Source organism: Phyllobates terribilis, unplaced genomic scaffold, assembly GCF_046119375.1.
Source record: "Phyllobates terribilis strain yellow unplaced genomic scaffold, ASM4611937v1 Scaffold_1__5_contigs__length_1240528914, whole genome shotgun sequence".
Classification (NCBI taxonomy): domain Eukaryota; kingdom Metazoa; phylum Chordata; class Amphibia; order Anura; family Dendrobatidae; genus Phyllobates; species Phyllobates terribilis.
In genome coordinates, this window is record NW_027362761.1 from 48,083,488 (window position 1) to 48,100,965 (window position 17,478).

General features: G+C 43.3%; 1 protein-coding gene across 1 annotated transcript in view; it reads right to left on the minus strand.

Annotated features, from left to right (window-relative positions):
• Window positions 1-17,478, minus strand: part of LOC141165835 (ciliary microtubule inner protein 2B-like) — a 107,428-nt gene that overhangs the window by 83,751 nt on the left and 6,199 nt on the right. The window contains exon 2 of the mRNA XM_073651793.1: window positions 346-536. Within this exon, the coding sequence (XP_073507894.1) occupies window positions 346-536 (191 nt within the window). The remainder of the gene's footprint in view (window positions 1-345; window positions 537-17,478) is intronic.

Genomic DNA, 17,478 nt, shown 5'->3' on the forward strand with positions numbered 1-17,478 from the left:
AAGTTCCCAATACATAATTGGTTCAAGGAAATCCTTCAACTGCATTAACCTTTAAATTTAAGGCTATGGTTACCACCTGACTCCCAAGACAAACAAGTGAGTGCCACTGAACAACTCCCCAATATCGCAGTCTGGAGCTATTTAAAAAACCCATGTATGTTACTTACAGTCCTATTCAACCAACCAATAGGAGTGTAAAATAATAAGCATCCATGGAATACTCCAAACTGAAGTAACTATCAAATAGAAATTCTAACGTAAAGATGTTTGTCTTGATTAGAGATTATAATTATAAATGTTCATTGTATACTGATACTGAGTAGTTAATTACAAAATTAAACTTACCATGCTTATTGTTCCAGTTTTCAACATCATCTCTCGGAATATGAGAGACATTTACACCCAACTCCATATTGAAGGAAGGAATATGATAGCCTCCACATCTCTGGCCAGGTTCATAGTTGGCTGATCGTAGAGTAGCATTGCCATATACTTCACCTTGTACACTGCGTAGTTTTGGACTAAAACCTGTGTAACTAAATGAAAAATAGAATTTAATATGAACAGATATGTCATATAAGTGAGGGAGGCATCATATAAAGCAAGATGGAAGGAATTAATATTTTTCATAAAAACAGCTTCCTGCGGTCAGTCAGCCAAACGTCCAAGGCTCACTACAACTCCTTGAGGTCCATTTCGATTATAAATGGCTCATTTCTTCCTACTCCTGACATCATTCCTCCACAGCTCAGGCAAAAAAGACTGTTTTACAACAGTCTATGTGAACAAAGCCTTAAGCTGAGTGCAGGATTTTGAAAATATCTTTTCTGCTGAAAGTCTTGATTTCTGCTCTGCTTAAACTGATGGAATTTGCCTTTAGGTAAACATACAACCCCTTAAAAGATTATTTTTAATAGAGTATTTTTAAAAAAACACCAATGTCCATGTGTTAATATAAAAAATGCTTATGTGTCTCTAAAAAGCAAAGGCCAGACACAGCCAGAAGCCTGTATTACCCTACAAAGTGCCTATCACTGATACTACCTACAAGCGGAGGTTGGGACCCTAAAGTACGAGATAAAGCGCCAACGCTCAATAGATATCTATATTCATGGCAATAGTGGTGGGTAGGTAGCTTTAGATATGGTTATTAATGATATGCCACTACTTTGCCTGAAATGCCATAATCTTAAGAAGGCAGAAATATCATGGGTGGAATACCATGAGATATGGAAGGGCGGAATACCATGAGACATTGAAGGGTGGAACACCATGAGATATATATAAAAATAACTAATTATCATTCAGGTAGTGAGATATGAATATACATATGTTACTCCATCAACAACAAAGACACTTATCGTGTTGGTGAATTCTCCTCAATCCATTACCCCATATTTGTGGTTTATCAGGAGACTTTGGATGAGACTGGATGGTCACATGAAGGATAAATGTTGCAATGAGCTATCACAGGTCCTTACCGGTGTCACGCACTTATTGCACTTGTAGCTTATTTTTGTCTAGTTTCCAGTATTTTTCACATATTTTTCATTTGCGCCTAATTCTTCTTTTAATTTGTGCCTTTTTTTCAGTTTATTTTATGTGTTCATGTTTTTTTTTATGCTTGCCATTGTGAGCGGAGTTTTGAGTTCCCAGATGTTTTCAAGTGCTTCTTCAATTGAGTCTTTTTAAAATTATGCAAAACTTAGCAAAAATGTGTTCCAGTATCCCCCCTGGGGTGATTTTATTTGTGTCAGATATTTTGCCACAAATTTTGTGTCATTTAGGGAAGAGTGACAGTTTTTACTCTAAAAAGTCGTAAAACATGTCAAAAGGTGAAAATAAAGATTTGACGAAAAATTCATAGACCACATGCTCCATTTTCAAAAATTTGGCTAAAAAAAAGTAAAAAAAAAACCCCAAGACAAAAAAAGAAAAGTGACTTAAACCCCCACCGCCTCCATCCTCGATAATAATGAATTGGGACCCTGCTTTCTGCAAAACACAGCAGTGTTTTATAGTACTTTGTTAGCATCATGGAACCAGATATCAAACAGTTATGAATGGAAGCTTATGAATTTATGCCTCATGCTCTTCTAAATATAGTGAACCATTTTTAAACCCCTGCTTTTTACACAATGCAGTTGACATTTTCTGTCCCCCATCCAGGCTTCAGTTGGCACATACTGTACATTTATGCTCCAGGTAATACTCCAAAAAGATTTTAAAAGATTTTAATTTATTTATTTCATGATACATCATCTCATATAGAAATATAGTGGTGAATGGGCCAAATGCATGTCTTGAGGTTGCTGCTACTGTATTGCTGCATGAGATGTATGTATTGTTAAGTCATGGAACAAATACAAATTCTGATTAAAGCATAATTATCTGATCCCATCAAAGCAACAATTTTATAGTATTAAGGTCAGATCTTTGACTTGGCCATTCCAAAGCTTTAACTTTATTCTTCGTTGGTCTTTCTATTGTAGAATGACATGTGTGCTTTGGGTCATTGTCTTGCTGCATCACCCATGTTCTCTTGAGAGTCTGGACCGATGCGCTGTTATTCACCAAAGTTGCAGATGCTAGCTTTCTGCTGAGTCAGTACTGGCTATAGGCAAGACAGCTGCTATAACTGCACAAGCACATGGGTAGCGTACAAACTAGGGGGACAAATACCTGAACCTGACTGATCCCTGTTCAGACTACTAAAAGTCCTACTCTGACCTTGGCTGTCCCTACCTGACCGCTGAGGTTGGCACCCTAAATTAACGCAATGGCTCCCCCACTCGACGGCGGCTCACTCTGAATGCTCCTAACAGCTCCTAATAGATCTATGCCTATATAGCAACTCACTCGGGAAAATAGGTTATACACTAAAAAAACTGCAACTGACCCGGCTGATTCCTGTACAGATTAGATATCCTGACTCCGTAGTCCCTAGTGGTACCTGCGGGTGCAGAGATAGACCTAACCACAGACTAGAAGATGGTAACTCTGGCCTAAACTACCTAAAAGAGTGACGAGTTGCTTCACGTTCCTCCTAAAAAACCGGAGGATAGAGAAGAGTGTGAATTACCTACAAGAAGAGAAGTGTGCGTAACAAAGGCAATATCTCAGAGTGAGTAAAGTAAATAACAAAATACCAAACAAAGAATAAAGCCAATACTGTTAACAAATATACAGAGATTGAATCCAGGAGCATGACATCAGCGCTATCCTCACATTTTCCTTTAAAATTTGCTGATAAAATTCAGAATTCAATGTTCCATCAGTGATGGCAGCCATCCTGGCCCAGATGCAATAAAACAGGCCCAAACCATGATACTACCATCACTGGGTTTCATAGAGGATATGAGGTTTTTATGCTGTAATACACTGTTTTTCTTTGTCCTTTGGTCTAAAACGGCCACCGAAAATACAGACACAGACTAGCCTTCTGTTGTGTCCATGTGATCTTTAGCAAACTGCAGATGACAAGCAGCAATTTTCCTTTTTCAGAGCAGTGTTTTTTTCCTTACAATCATGTCATGCACACCATTGCTGTTCAATTTTCTTTTTGTGGTGGACTCATGGACATTAACATTAGCTAATGTGAGATAGGTCTTTAGTTGCTTAGAGGTTATCTTTGGTTTCTTTGGGGCCTTGCAAAGTACTATAAACTTGCTCTTGAAGTGATCTTTGTTGCACAACCAATGCTTGGGAGGTTAATAACGGTCTTGAATTTTCTACATTTGTACACAATCTGTATGTTGATTGTTGAACTCCAAACTTTTTAGAGATGGTTTTCTAACCTTTACCAACCTGATGAGCATCAACAACTCTTCTTCTCAGGTCCAAAGAAATCCCAGATGTTAATGCCTTGATACACTTCCCCAAACAAGTGTTGTGAAGATCAGACTTTGATAGATCCCTGTTCTTTAAATAAAACAGGTTGCCTACTCACACCTGATTATCATCCTTTTGATTGAAATTACCAGACTCTAATTTCACCTTCAAATTATCTACTAATCCTAAAGGTTCATATACTTTTGCTACTCAAAGACATGGGATATTAAATAATTTTTCTCAACAAAATGACTAATTTTTCATATTTTTTACTGATCTAATTTGGTTCTCTTTATCTGCCTTTAGGACTGGTGTGAAAATCTGATTCAGTTTTAGGTCAAATATACAGAAACATGGAAAACTCTGAGTTTCACAAACTTTGAAGCACCACTGTATATTGCTATTGCCATTGTAAAATTACTTGCCTGCACTGAGCTGGAAGCCCATCTCTGTGTTATTATGCTTCTATGGCGTTTGACAGACAGGAGAGCAGGAGCAGAGAGACAAAGATGTGACCCTACTTCCTGCCATCTCTTCTTCTAGAGAGAGATTGAATTTGACACAGGTAAGGAGTAGTGTTGAGCCACCCCCGTAGTGTTCGAGTTCGGTTCGGTTCGTCGAACACCCGTGTGTTCGCCGAACTGTTCGTCGAACTGTTCGTCGAACACCTTCGAACACCGTTAAAACCAATGGCAGGCAAACAAAAACACATAGAAACACATAGAAAACACCTTCAAAGGTGTCCAAAAGCTGACAAACTGCTCAGAAGACACAACTAACACATGGAAAAGTGACAAGTACATATAGTCATGCGAAAAGAAAAGAGGTGGAGGAGTAAAAGGAGGGGGAGACACAGATATAGGCATGTCATGCCCTTCTAAAATCCAAAAAGTGAGAAGCCGAGACGGCCAGTCCGCTCCTGCCCGTGCCACCTCCGTGTCGCCGGGTTTGTGCCAGAGCCGCGGTAAACCCTGACGGCCAGCCCCCTCTCCCAATACTGGTGCCTGTCCGCTGGTGGGTCGAGAGAGCCCCCCTGTGGTGGAGGCAGCTCTAAGCTTTTTAATTTAAATTGTCCCTCTAATTTGAATGAATACACTTTAAATCCATTTACAAGGATCTATTGGAGGGCAAGTCTCATGCCAGCAGCCGCGTAATTCCAGCTCCAGTAGCGTCCACTAAAGCTGCTGCAGTTAAAAAGCTTTTATAAGGATCGAGCTCGGCTGTCCACCGCAAGGCATCCTAGTGCCAGTCCCAGCCCCTATGCCTTGGGGTGCCTCCTGATGCTCTTCACTGAGTATCCCGTGGTCCCGAAGCATTTCCTTTGAAAAAATTAAGTGTCCAAACTACAGGTGGTGTAGCTTGCTTAACAGCCGGGATAATCCGCTGACTAGCAGACACTGCTACTAGGCACAAAGTATTTCCTGGGCTAGATGCAGTTAAAAATTTGTAAGTAGATACTCTCGTTGGATGCTGAGAAAGCATTCCATAGAGTCTCCTGGCACGCCCTATATGATTCTCTTAAAAAGCTTGGGGTAGGGGTCTAGGGGACCCTTTTATAGCCAAAATCACGGCCCTGTATCACAATACATCACCTAGGCTGAAGATAAATGGAACTGTAGCACCGAGGGCTCGGTTGCTACAGACGTATTGCACCTCACCCAGAGGTGTGATATCTCACTCTCAGATAAGGATGGAGTGTGGATCAGGACCCGACACCTGCATGCATTACACCACATTGCCGTGGGGCAGGGCGACCAATATGCCCCTGAGATGGGCACGACAGTCCCTGTCCCTGGCTGGAGTGGGGGGAGGGAACACTGAGGAAGGGGAACCCTGCAGTGCAGGAGCAGGGAGGAAGCAGTTCCTGGGTGCATTGAGAAGGGAGTATAAAAGGTGGGCACCATCTTAGTTCAGTGCAGAGAAGTCTGAGCAGAAGTGGCAGGGAGCAGGGGCTCTGCATGAGCTCTGCTCCGGAGGCGGGCCTAGTAACAGAGGCCCAGGCCTGCAAGAGGGAGAAGGAAGGAAGAGGAGCGGAGAAGGCTCCAGGAACGAGGAATGAAGGGATCCCAGGGGTGCGGACGGGCGAGTCGCCACCGCACGCCCGAATCCACCTGCGTGGAGGGGTCAGGCCAAAGGGGGAGACCGGTCCCCGAACTAGTGGAGGCAGGAAACGACCCTCAGCTAGAAACCGGAGGCTCTGACATTTTATGTGGCGCAGCCCCTTGCTCCACCCGCTAGGAAGGCACCACATAGGGTCAGGGAAACTGGCGCCAAGTTTACCAAGAGGAGGCCCGAGGCAGCCGGACAGAAGTGTTGGTAAGAAAGGCCAGACAAAGGACACACAAAGGGGGTCCTGTGAAGCGCTCCAAAGTTATCTGGGAGTTGTCTGAGCCCCTCACCTGGTGAGCACAGTACGACGTGGGCAGCCGTTACCTGCAGACGTGGTCTGGATAATAAGAACTGTGAGTAAAGGCCCTGAACTGCATCACTGACTCCGTGTCGTTACTGCTGCTGCCCTGCACCATCACCCCCATCCTCCGCATACACTGCCCTGAGGCTATACTCCTCCCGTGGGGAGTTATGCTACGCTCTGCTGCACCCACAACACCAGCCTTAGCGGTCTGCCCTGTAGCGGCGGTTCACTCTGACCGCAATCCACGGGTGGCGTAGTCGGACATTTAAACATCAAAACCACATAAATAGTTCCGCCACTGGTTTGACCGCCCTGAGCCACGGAACCGGATCGCCGCCACGAAGACTACAACCACCAGCATCCACCAAAAAGGGTCCGGCTCCGGGTGTCCCAAGGCCCAGGGGGTGCGTCAGAACATTTTCATCACCTTTCACAATCACCAATGGGACAAGGCAGGGATGTCCTCTGTCCCCTCTCTTATACATCCTAGTGACGGAGCACCTGCTCTCATCAATTCGCCATAACCCCAATATTAGGTGGATTGAGGTGGGAGGCACCGAGTACAAGTGCTCTCTATTTGCTGATGATGTCCTAGTATATATCACTCAATCACATATATCCATCCCTGCTGTTATGGCTGAAATAGATCACTTTGTTACATGGTAAAATTTTAAAATCAATGCAGCGAAGTCTGAGGCCCTCGATGTCTCCCTCCCTAAATCCATATAGGATTCCATCCAGTCCAACTTTCCCTTTGCCTGGCCCTCACAGGGTATCAAATACTTAGGGATTCCTATTCATAGAGACCTCTCCCATCTATGTTATCTTAATTTTGGGCCCTTTATTGAACAATTCCATACAGACCACGGTTGGCAAGTTAGAACTGTAAGATTCACTACGTGAACCACTGGTGTTTTGTGGAAAAGCACATGTACACCGCGTTCCAAATTATTATGCAAAAAGTGTTTAGGAGTGATAAGGGAAGAATTTGTTTGTTTGTCAGTTAAACTCATTGATGGTGATGTGTGTCAGGGCTCTTTATATCACTGTAAGCAATTGCAGACACCTGTGCTAATTAGTTTGGCAGGTGTGTCCAATGAAAGGCAAGACTACTTAAGAAGGCTCTCTCACATTATTAAGCAGCCTACATTTTCTGCCAAAATGGGAAAGAAAAAGGATGTGTCGGCTGCTGAGAAGCAACAAATTGTGGAGTGTTTAGGTCAAGGCATGACTACAATCAACATTGTGCGATGATCAGGATGAAGTGTCTTGGCAATCAAGAAGTATGTAGCTGATTCACAGTACACACGTGTGCGTGCTGATAAGGGCAAATTGAGGACTCTTTCCTACAGGCAATTACGTCAGGTTGAAAGAGCAGCGGCAAAAAAGCCTTGTCATAGCAGCAGACAAGTTTTTGAAGCTGCTTGTGCCTCCAACGTCCCCCGAACAACAAGATGCAGGGTCCTTCAGAGGTTTGCAGCTGTGCATACGCCATCCTGTCGACCTCCTCTATCCACTTCACACAAGCAGAAACGGCTCCAGTGGGCCAAACATTACATGAAGACTGATTTCAAAACTGTTTTGTTCACGGATGAGTGCCGTGCAGCGCTCGATGGTCCAGATGAATGGAGTGGAGGATGGCTGGTTGATGGACACCCCACGCAAACACGGCTACAGCGCCAACAAGGAGGAGGTGGAGTAATGTTTTGGGCTGGAATCATGGGGAGAGAGATTGTCGGCCCCTTTAGGATCCCTGAAGGCGCTAAAGATGAACTCCATAATGTATGTGGATTTTCTCAAACAGCACTTCCTGCCATGGTTCAAGAAGAAGAACCGTGTATTTCACAGCAAGATCATTTTTCTGCATGATAATGCACCATCTCATGCTGCACATAAAACATCTGCATCTCTGGCTGATATGGGCATAAAAGGGGACAAACTTATGGTGTGACCCCCATGCTCCCCTGACCTCTACCCCATTCAGAACCTTTGGAGCATCATTAAAAGGAGTGTCTATGATGGCGGGAGGCAGTTCACATCTAAGCAACAGCTCTGGGAGGGTATTCTGTCCTCATGCAAAACAATTGAAGCAGAAACCATCCAAAACCTGACAAATTCAATGGACGAGAGAGTTCAGAAGCTCCTTTCGAACAAGGGGTCCTATGTGAAAATGTAACATCACCTAGAATAAAGTTTTGAGTTGAAAACTGTTTGATTTCAGTTTCTAACAACCTGCTAATGCTTATAATTTCAAAAATGACCATTTTTTTGGTCTTTATTAAAATGAAAAGGTTGATCGAAAAGTTTGGGGGATCTAAGAGTGTGGCAACCCAGTAGTCATGATTACTTCGAATTCTGACAATATGAGGGTCATGCTGCAGGTAGTGCAGCAAGAAGGCACTTATGTGTCTTGCGCATCTCGGAGCCCCAAAATTATTTTCCGGGCTAGATGCAGCTAAAAATTATTTTTAATTTTAAATCTGGTGAAGCTTATTATAGATGGCCTAATAGGATCAGTGCTGCACACTGCTACAAAGCCCAAATTATTTTCCAGTCAAGATACAGATAAACATGATTAGTAATTTGAAAGCTTAAAACGGTTGGTAGGGTGATTTTAACCAATCATCAAGCTTTTACTCTCCCCAGGATGACACAGGGGTAGAAAAGTCGTTTCGGATCCATGATTTGTTCATCTTTATGAACGTGAGTCTGTCTACATTATCAGTGGAGAGCCGCGTGCGCTTATCTGTCAGCACACCACCAGCAGCGCTGAACACACGTTCAGACAGAACGCTGGCTGCGGGGCATGACAAGATCTCCAAGGCGTAAGTGGCTAGCTCCGGCCATTTATCCAGATTGGAAGCCCAAAAAGAGCAAGGGTCCAGTGACACAGTCGTGGCTTCAATGTTTACTTGGAGGTACTCCTGTACCATCGTCTCTAGGCGTTGACTATGTGTCAGACTTCTTGTCTCCTGTGGCCTTGCAAAGGATGGGCTAAAAAAGTGGTGAAATGATTCCGCAAAATTGATGTTACCAGCAGATACTTTGGTTCTGTTACGGTTTGAGTGCTGAACACTTGACGGTCCCACGGTTGGCAAGTTGGAACTGTGAGATTCACTACGTGCACCACTGGTATTTTGTGGAAAAGCACATGTAAGATTCTGCAACAGTCTCTGCTGATACTCCTGCATGCGTGCATCCCTTTCTATGGCAGGAATAATTTCTGCAAATTTACTTTTGTACCGGGGATCTAACAGTGTGGCAACCCAGTAGTCAGGATTATTTCTAATTCTCACAATTCGAGGGTCATGTTGCAGGTAGTGCAGCAAGAAGGCACTCATGTGTGTTGCGCATCCAGGAGCACCAAGTCCCTGTTGTGTTGGTGGCGAGGTAACAATCATGCTTCCTTCCTCTGTCCTCTCCCCCCAACCTCGCACAACAGAAATGTGATCAAGGTCTCCCTCATCTGATGAGTCTTCCATCAGTTCGTCCTCCACTTCTTCCTGGGCTCCTGCACCTTCCTCACTAGTTTGGCTGCTACCATGCGCCCTGGTAAAATCATCTCCCCCACCCTCACATGCCTGCCGCCTTGGTGCTGCCGACCGTCTGGACCTTGCAGATGTTAGCCCTTCCGCATACAACTCCTCCTCCTCTACTTCCTCCACCTCCTCTTGTGCCACCACCTGACTCCGAATTCTGTTTAACATGTGCTCCAGCATGTAAATCACCGGAATAGTCATGCTGATAATGGCATCGTCAGCACTAAACATCTTCGTCGCCATTTCAAAACTGTGCAGAAGGGTGCATAGGTCCCTGATCTGAGACCACTCCTCCAGCGTGATTTGCCCCACCTCTGAATCTCGTTGGCCCAGGCTATACGTCAGAACGTATTGCACCAGGGCTTGTCGGTGCTGCCACAGTCGCTGCAACATGTGCAGAGTTGAATTCCACCGGGTAGGCACATCGCATTTTAGCCGGTGAAGTGGCAGGCCCAACGACTTCTGTAGAGATGTAAGTCGCTGAGCTGCGGGATGCGAACGGCGGAAGTGAGCACACAGCGACCGTGCCCTCTGCAGAAGGCCATCTAGTCTGGGATAGTGGGCTAAAAATTGCTGGACAACCAGGTTCAACACGTGAGCCATACAAGGCACGTGTGTGACATTGCCCCGGCGAAGGGCCGCACCCAGGTTTGCAGCATTGTCGCACACGGCCTTCCCTGGTTTCAGGTCCAGTGGAGACAACCATTCATGAAATTGGTTCTCCAGAGCTGACCACAACTCCTCAGCTGTGTGACTCACATTTCCCAGACATTTCAATGTAAAAACCGCCTGATGACGTTGAGCCCTACTGCCAGCATAGTAAGGAGGTGTGCAGGATCCCTTCTGCGCAGTTAGAAAGCTTGTGGCATGACCAGACAGGCTTTGGGTGCAGGTGGAAGACCGAGAGGAGGTTGAGGAGGCAGAAGCAGTGGAGGAACTTTGACATAAAGAGGATTGACGCACAACTCGTGGGGACGGCAAGACTTGGACAGCAGCTCCTTGTCCTGCTGTCACCATAGTTACCCAGTGCCCAGTCAGCGACATGTAACGCCCCTGTCCATGCCTACTCGTCCAAGTGTCTGTGGTGAAATGCACCCTGTCACACACAGAGTTTCTCAAAGAAGCGGTGATGTTGTGTGCGACATGCTGGTGGAGCGCAGGCACACCTTTCTTTGAGAAGTAGTGCCGACTGGGCATCTGGTACTGGGGCACTGCGACGGACATAAGGTCTCGAAAATCCTCTGTGTCCACCAGGCGGAAAGGCAGCATTTCTGTAGCCAAGAGCTTGCAGATGGTGAAATTCAACCTCTTAGCTTTCTCATGGCTAGGAGGAAATGGTCTTTTACTTGTCCACATCTGAGGGACCGAGGGCTGGCTATTGTGCTTAGACGGGGTTGATAAGGGTGTCCCCGGCAAACTGCCGGTCTGTGAGGAAGATGCAGGCGGACATGTTAGTTTGCCTTGATCCAAAGGTGGTGCTATCGATGTCGGACAGCGTTCAAGACCAGCTGGTGTTACCACCTCCAAAGAAAATGATGACCTGCCAATCACGCTGGCTGTTGCGGGTAAAGAGGTGGCAGGTCTGCGCCCCAAAACAGGTGTGACTGCTGTCCCCCCAGTCACAGAGGATGAAGAGGCCGCGGATGCACAAGATATGGCAGACGGTGGTTGGCCCGGCCGGCTAGGCCGCATTGTAGCACACTGAGCTTCCCACTGCAACTTATGCTTCATGTCCATGTGCCGGTTCATGCATGAAGTACTCAAACTATGTATTTTTTGGCCTCTACTTAGCTTTTGCTGACAAATGTTACAGATAACACGAGTTGGGTCATCTTTATCGATCTGAAAAAATGCCCAGGCTATGCAAGGCTTAGCACCCATGCGACCTGAAGAGCCACCACGACTTGTGGTGAGAGGCAGAGTTGTGTTTGAGGATGCAGTTGTTGACGTGCTTCCAGTACTACGTCTCTGTCCAGGAAGGCGCAACCTGACCTCGTCGTCACTAGCATCTTCCTCCACCTCCTCTGCTGACCTCATCTCTTGGCTGACTGTGGGTTGACAGTAAGTGGGATCTCCGACCTCATCATCATCACCCTGTGCGTTATCACACCCGTCGTCCTCAGAGCCAACCTGTTCCTGCCCTGACAAAAAACTAAAGTTGTCGCTCCAATCAGGTATTTGAGTCTTATCATCGTCTTCCTCATTGTCTCCACCAACAGGAGTTACAGTTTGGGAATGAGGGTCTACATTATGGTCAGAACCTTCTGCGTCTGGTCCTGGATCCGACTCATAAAGATTCTGGGCATCAGTGCAGATCATTTCCTCGTCTGGATTCACAGAAGCGCTGGAGTCGACCTCTGATTCCCAGGCTATAGTATGAGTAAACAGCTCTGCAGACTCAACCATCTGTTCTACCTCATACTCAGACGGGCAGCTGGAGATTTGGGAGCTGTGAGGAAGCAAGTGCGATTTGGGTGACACCTTTGAGGACTGGAGTATTTGTGATGTTGAAGTTGATGTGGAGGAGAGCCCACTTAAAGGAGCACTTGATATCCGTTGAAGCACCTGCTGTTTTTGTGCCTCATCTGGAATTTGTAGCGATTGGCGTGGCCGTAAGAAAGGGATCTTATCACATTGTCCGCTAAAAGAAGTAGACATTTTAGTTTGGCTGGAAGATGGTCTTTCTTCTGCACCTACCCCACGGACACAACCTTTTTTCCCCTTCCCAACACGCCTATTCCCCTTTCCACCAGCAGCAGGCCTTTTTCCACTCATTTTGGTGGTTAACTAATTCACAACTCTGGAGTTGTTTGCACAAAAAAACAATGGATGGTAACCGAGCAGAGCTGAGTGGCCAAACTGTGGTATTAGGCCAAAACTATTGGCTGGGTTAGATGCAGAAAAAAATTATTTTTAATTTGCAACCTGATGGAGGTCAGTATAGATGGACTAATAGACCAAGTCCCACACACCGCTAGAAGCCCAAATATTTTTTCAGAGCTAGATGCAGAAAATTTTTTTATTCAATTTGCAACCTGATGGAGGTCAGTATAGATGGACTAATAGACCAAGTCCCACACACCGCTAGAAGCCCAAATATTTTTTCAGAGCTAGATGCAGAAAAAAATTATATTCAATTTGCAACCTGCTGGAGGTCAGTATAGAAGGACTAATAGAACAAGTCCCACACACTGCTAGAAGCCCAAATATTTTTTCAGAACTAAATGAAGAAAAAAATTATTTTTAATTTGCAACCTCATGGAGGTCAGTATAGATGGACTAATAGACCAAGTCCCACACACTGCTAGAAGCCCAAATATTTTTTCAGAGCTAGATGCAGAAAAAAATTATTTTTAATTTGCAACCTGATGGAGGTCAGTATAGATGGACTAATAGAACAAGTCCCACACGCTGCTAGAAGCCCAAATATTTTTTCAGAGATAAATGAAGAAAAAAATTATTTTTAATTTGCAACCTGATGGAGGTCAGTATAGATGGACTAATAGACCAAGTCCCACACACTGCTAGAAGCCCAAATATTTTTTCAGAGCTAGATGCAGAAAAAAATTATTTTTAATTTGCAACCTGATGGAGGTCAGTATAGATGGACTAATAGACCAAGTCCCACACACCGCTAGAAGCCCAAATATTTTTTCAGAGCTAGATGCAGAAAAAAATTATATTCAATTTGCAACCTGCTGGAGGTCAGTATAGAAGGACTAATAGAACAAGTCCCACACACTGCTAGAAGCCCAAATATTTTTTCAGAGCTAAATGAAGAAAAAAATTATTTTTAATTTGCAACCTGATGGAGGTCAGTATAGATGGACTAATAGACCAAGTCCCACACACTGCTAGAAGCCCAAATATTTTTTCAGAGCTAGATGCAGAAAAAAAATATTTTTAATTTGCAACCTGATGGAGGTCAGTATAGATGGACTAATAGACCAAGTCCCACACACCGCTAGAAGCCCAAATATTTTTTCAGAGCTAGATGCAGAAATTTTTTTTATTCAATTTGCAACCTGATGGAGGTCAGTATAGATGGACTAATAGACCAAGTCCCACACACTGCTAGAAGCCCAAATATTTTTTCAGAGCTAGATGCAGAAAAAAATTATTTTTAATTTGCAACCTGATGGAGGTCAGTATAGATGGACTAATAGACCAAGTCCCACACACTGCTAGAAGCCCAAATATTTTTTCAGAGCTAGATGCAGAAAAAAATTATTTTTAATTTGCAACCTGATGGAGGTCAGTATAGATGGACTAATAGAACAAGTCCCACACGCTGCTAGAAGCCCAAATATTTTTTCAGAGATAAATGAAGAAAAAAATTATTTTTAATTTGCAACCTGATGGAGGTCAGTATAGATGGACTAATAGACCAAGTCCCACACACTGCTAGAAGCCCAAATATTTTTTCAGAGCTAGATGCAGAAAAAAATTATTTTTAATTTGCAACCTGATGGAGGTCAGTATAGATGGACTAATAGAATGATGCTATGCCCAAAAGATTTTACTTCACTAGGTGCAGTAAAAAAATTGGTATTCTATACACAGGTGGTATATCTTGCAACACAGATAGGCTACTCCACTGACTAACACACTCTGCAATAGGCCAAAAAGGATTAGCTTTGCTAGATTCAGCCAAATGCTGTGAAAAAAACTTGCACAGCACTGGCACAGACCTGCCTGGCAAAAACTGATAGGAACTGATGTAACCTAGTCCTGAAAAGGACTCAAATTACAATTAGTCTTTACTCCCACAATCTATCTATTTAAGAGCACAGACCTGCTTGATAAAAGTCGTAGGAAATGCTGTAACCTAGTCCTTAAAAGAACTGCAATCACAACTATTCCCTACTCCCAAGCTATCTGTATATTTGTGCGAAAATTGGCTTGAAATTAACAAGGTATAGCGCACACAGCAACAGCGGTGCCGTCTAACACGCAGCTGCAGCAGTGAGAAAATGGTGGCGACGGGGAAAATGGCTTGGTCTTATAGGGCAAGGACATGTGACATACACTGCCAATCACACATGCCCTTGCTTGTGTGAAAAAAAGCACTTCGCTCCGTGTGTGCGCTGCTGATAGGCTGACAGATTGCACCTCCCCACTGCAAATGCAGGAAAGAGAAAAAAAAATGGAGATCTTCATTGTTCCTGCAGAGATCCATCCCCTGCCCCTCCCCCCGCCCCGCTGTACACTCAAACTGCGTATTAACATTAATTTTCATCATTACTGAGAAAAAATCCAGTTATGATTTTGGTGCACGAACAGTTATCGAACATAACCTCGAACAGCCGAATTTTTCTCAAATTGACCGGCTCGAACACCGCCCAAAACAGCTCGAATTTGAGATTGGCGAACAGTTCGAGTAGAACAACTTTGGAGCGATTTTTTTTGGAGAATAAGACAATATAATTTTTAAAACTAATACAGATTGTCTGTTTAGCACACCATCTATCAAATAAGATTGAGTTGTTTGAAAATACCGTGATATTTTAAACTGCCATTATAGAAGCCAAGGACTGGTGCCCATGAGCACTACACAGTTTTCTATGAAGAATTTTCCTTATAATGACTATGTGACTTTTATACAAGTAATAAACTTGTTTTCATCCATGATTCATATTTATAAAGCCATTTGATGAATGTAATTTGTTCATGATGACTCATAATTCATTTTACTCCAGGAGGGCAAACCTCATAAAATCCTTGAGTATAATAGTAACTACACATAGTATGCCGAGAAATAAGGTAATCAAATACGGTAAATTACCTTTACATGCTGTTTCTACAATTTTGCTTGAGGGGTAAGGATTCAGAAAATAGAAATGTAAAATATTTCATAGAAAAACTGTAAAAACTGTCCTGCAGAAATTACTAATCAGCTTCTTAAAAGGGTTATATGCGTAAAGAGGTGGTAAAGGATTAAAAACATATGTTTTCGTCCAGAAACTTTACCACACCTGTCCATTGTTTCTTTATAACATTGCAACTCAACTCCATTTAAGTATATTTGGCTGAGCTGTAGTACCACAGGCAAACTGTGGCATTAGTGTGACACTTTTTGGAAAAGAAGCCATCTTCTTCTAATCCTGTGCAATCCCTTTATCACATTAGCAACATCTCTTGTACATGTATTCCAGAAGTGGCATATATGACAGCTATATAAGGCCTCATTCAGACGTGAGTGATTTTTCTTGCATGCAAAATACGATCAGAGTTTAATCCGTTTTTATTTATCAGCCTTTCATCAAAGTTTGATCAGTGTGTCAGTTTTTCCCAGAGTTTGGTCAGAGTTTCATCAGTTTTTCTTGAATAATAAAAAAAAAATCATGAATGTTTTTCAACCTTCTCATATGAACCAGTCTGTGAAAAATCAGACAGCGCACAAATATGATGAGTGCGGTCCAATTTTTTCACAGACCCATAGACTTGCACTGGCAAAATTGATCTGAGACTCGGATAAAAAGAAATAAATATGGCTGTGTCTCCAAGGGGTTTAAAAAAATGCTTAACCGTATGTTACATTACATACATTCATCTCATTCCATAGTTTACTATTTTTGGAGATTAGAACCTCTTAAAAATTCCCAGATGATGAGTAAAATATTGGAGAGCTTTTATCTCTTGCCACACTAAATATAGATTTAATCATTGCTGCCCTTTAATTCCACTTGTGAATGAATCACTAGCATTTGAGGAGCTGAAGTTCTCCCACATAGATGTTTTGATGAAGATTACTGCTCCGTACAAAGCTACTGAAAGGGTTAACACAAAAGGCCAACATTCTAAATATGAATCTTCATTCTGTACTTCTTTACCCTTCTTATTTACACAGACATTCAGCACCCTAAAAAAGTATTCATACCCCGTGAACTTCCACATTTTTTACACCCACAAACTTAAATGTATTTTATTGGGATTTTATGTGATATACCAATACAAAGTAGCAAGTATTTGTGAAGTGTAAAGGAAATGATACATGGTTTTCTAATCATTTTAAAAATATAAATCTGAAAATTGTGACTCAATACTTTGTAGGACCACCTTTCACTGCAATTACAGCTGAAAGTCTTTTTGGGATATGTTTCTACCAGCTTTGCACATCTAGAAGCTGAGATTTTTACCTGTTTGCAAACTAGCTCTAGCTCAGCGAGAGTGGATGGAGAGCATCTGTGAACAGCAATTTTCAAGCAATCTGTCTCTGCTGAAGAAAAGCATCTCCACAAGCATCACGACGCTGCTACCGCCATGTTTGAAGGTGGGGATGATATTTTCAGGGTGAGGTGCAGTGTTATTTTTTCATCACACAAAGTGTCCTGCGTTTGGCCCAAAAAGTTCTAGTTTGATCTCATATGACCAGACCACCTTTTTCCACACGCTAGCTGTGTCCCGTGCATGGCTTTTTGCAAACTGCAGAGGGGAATTCTTATGGCTTCCTTTCAAATATGGTTTTCTTCTTGCCAGTGTTCCATAAAGGTCAGATTTGTAGAGTATTTGACTAAGGATACGGTCACACTATCAGTATTTGGTCAGTATTTCACATCAGTATTTATAAGCCAAAACCAGGAGTGGGTCAAAAATGCAGATTGATGCACAAGTTTCTATTATACTTTTCCTCTGATTGTTCCTCACTTGGTTTTGGCTTACAAATATTGATGTGAAATTCTGACCCAAATACTG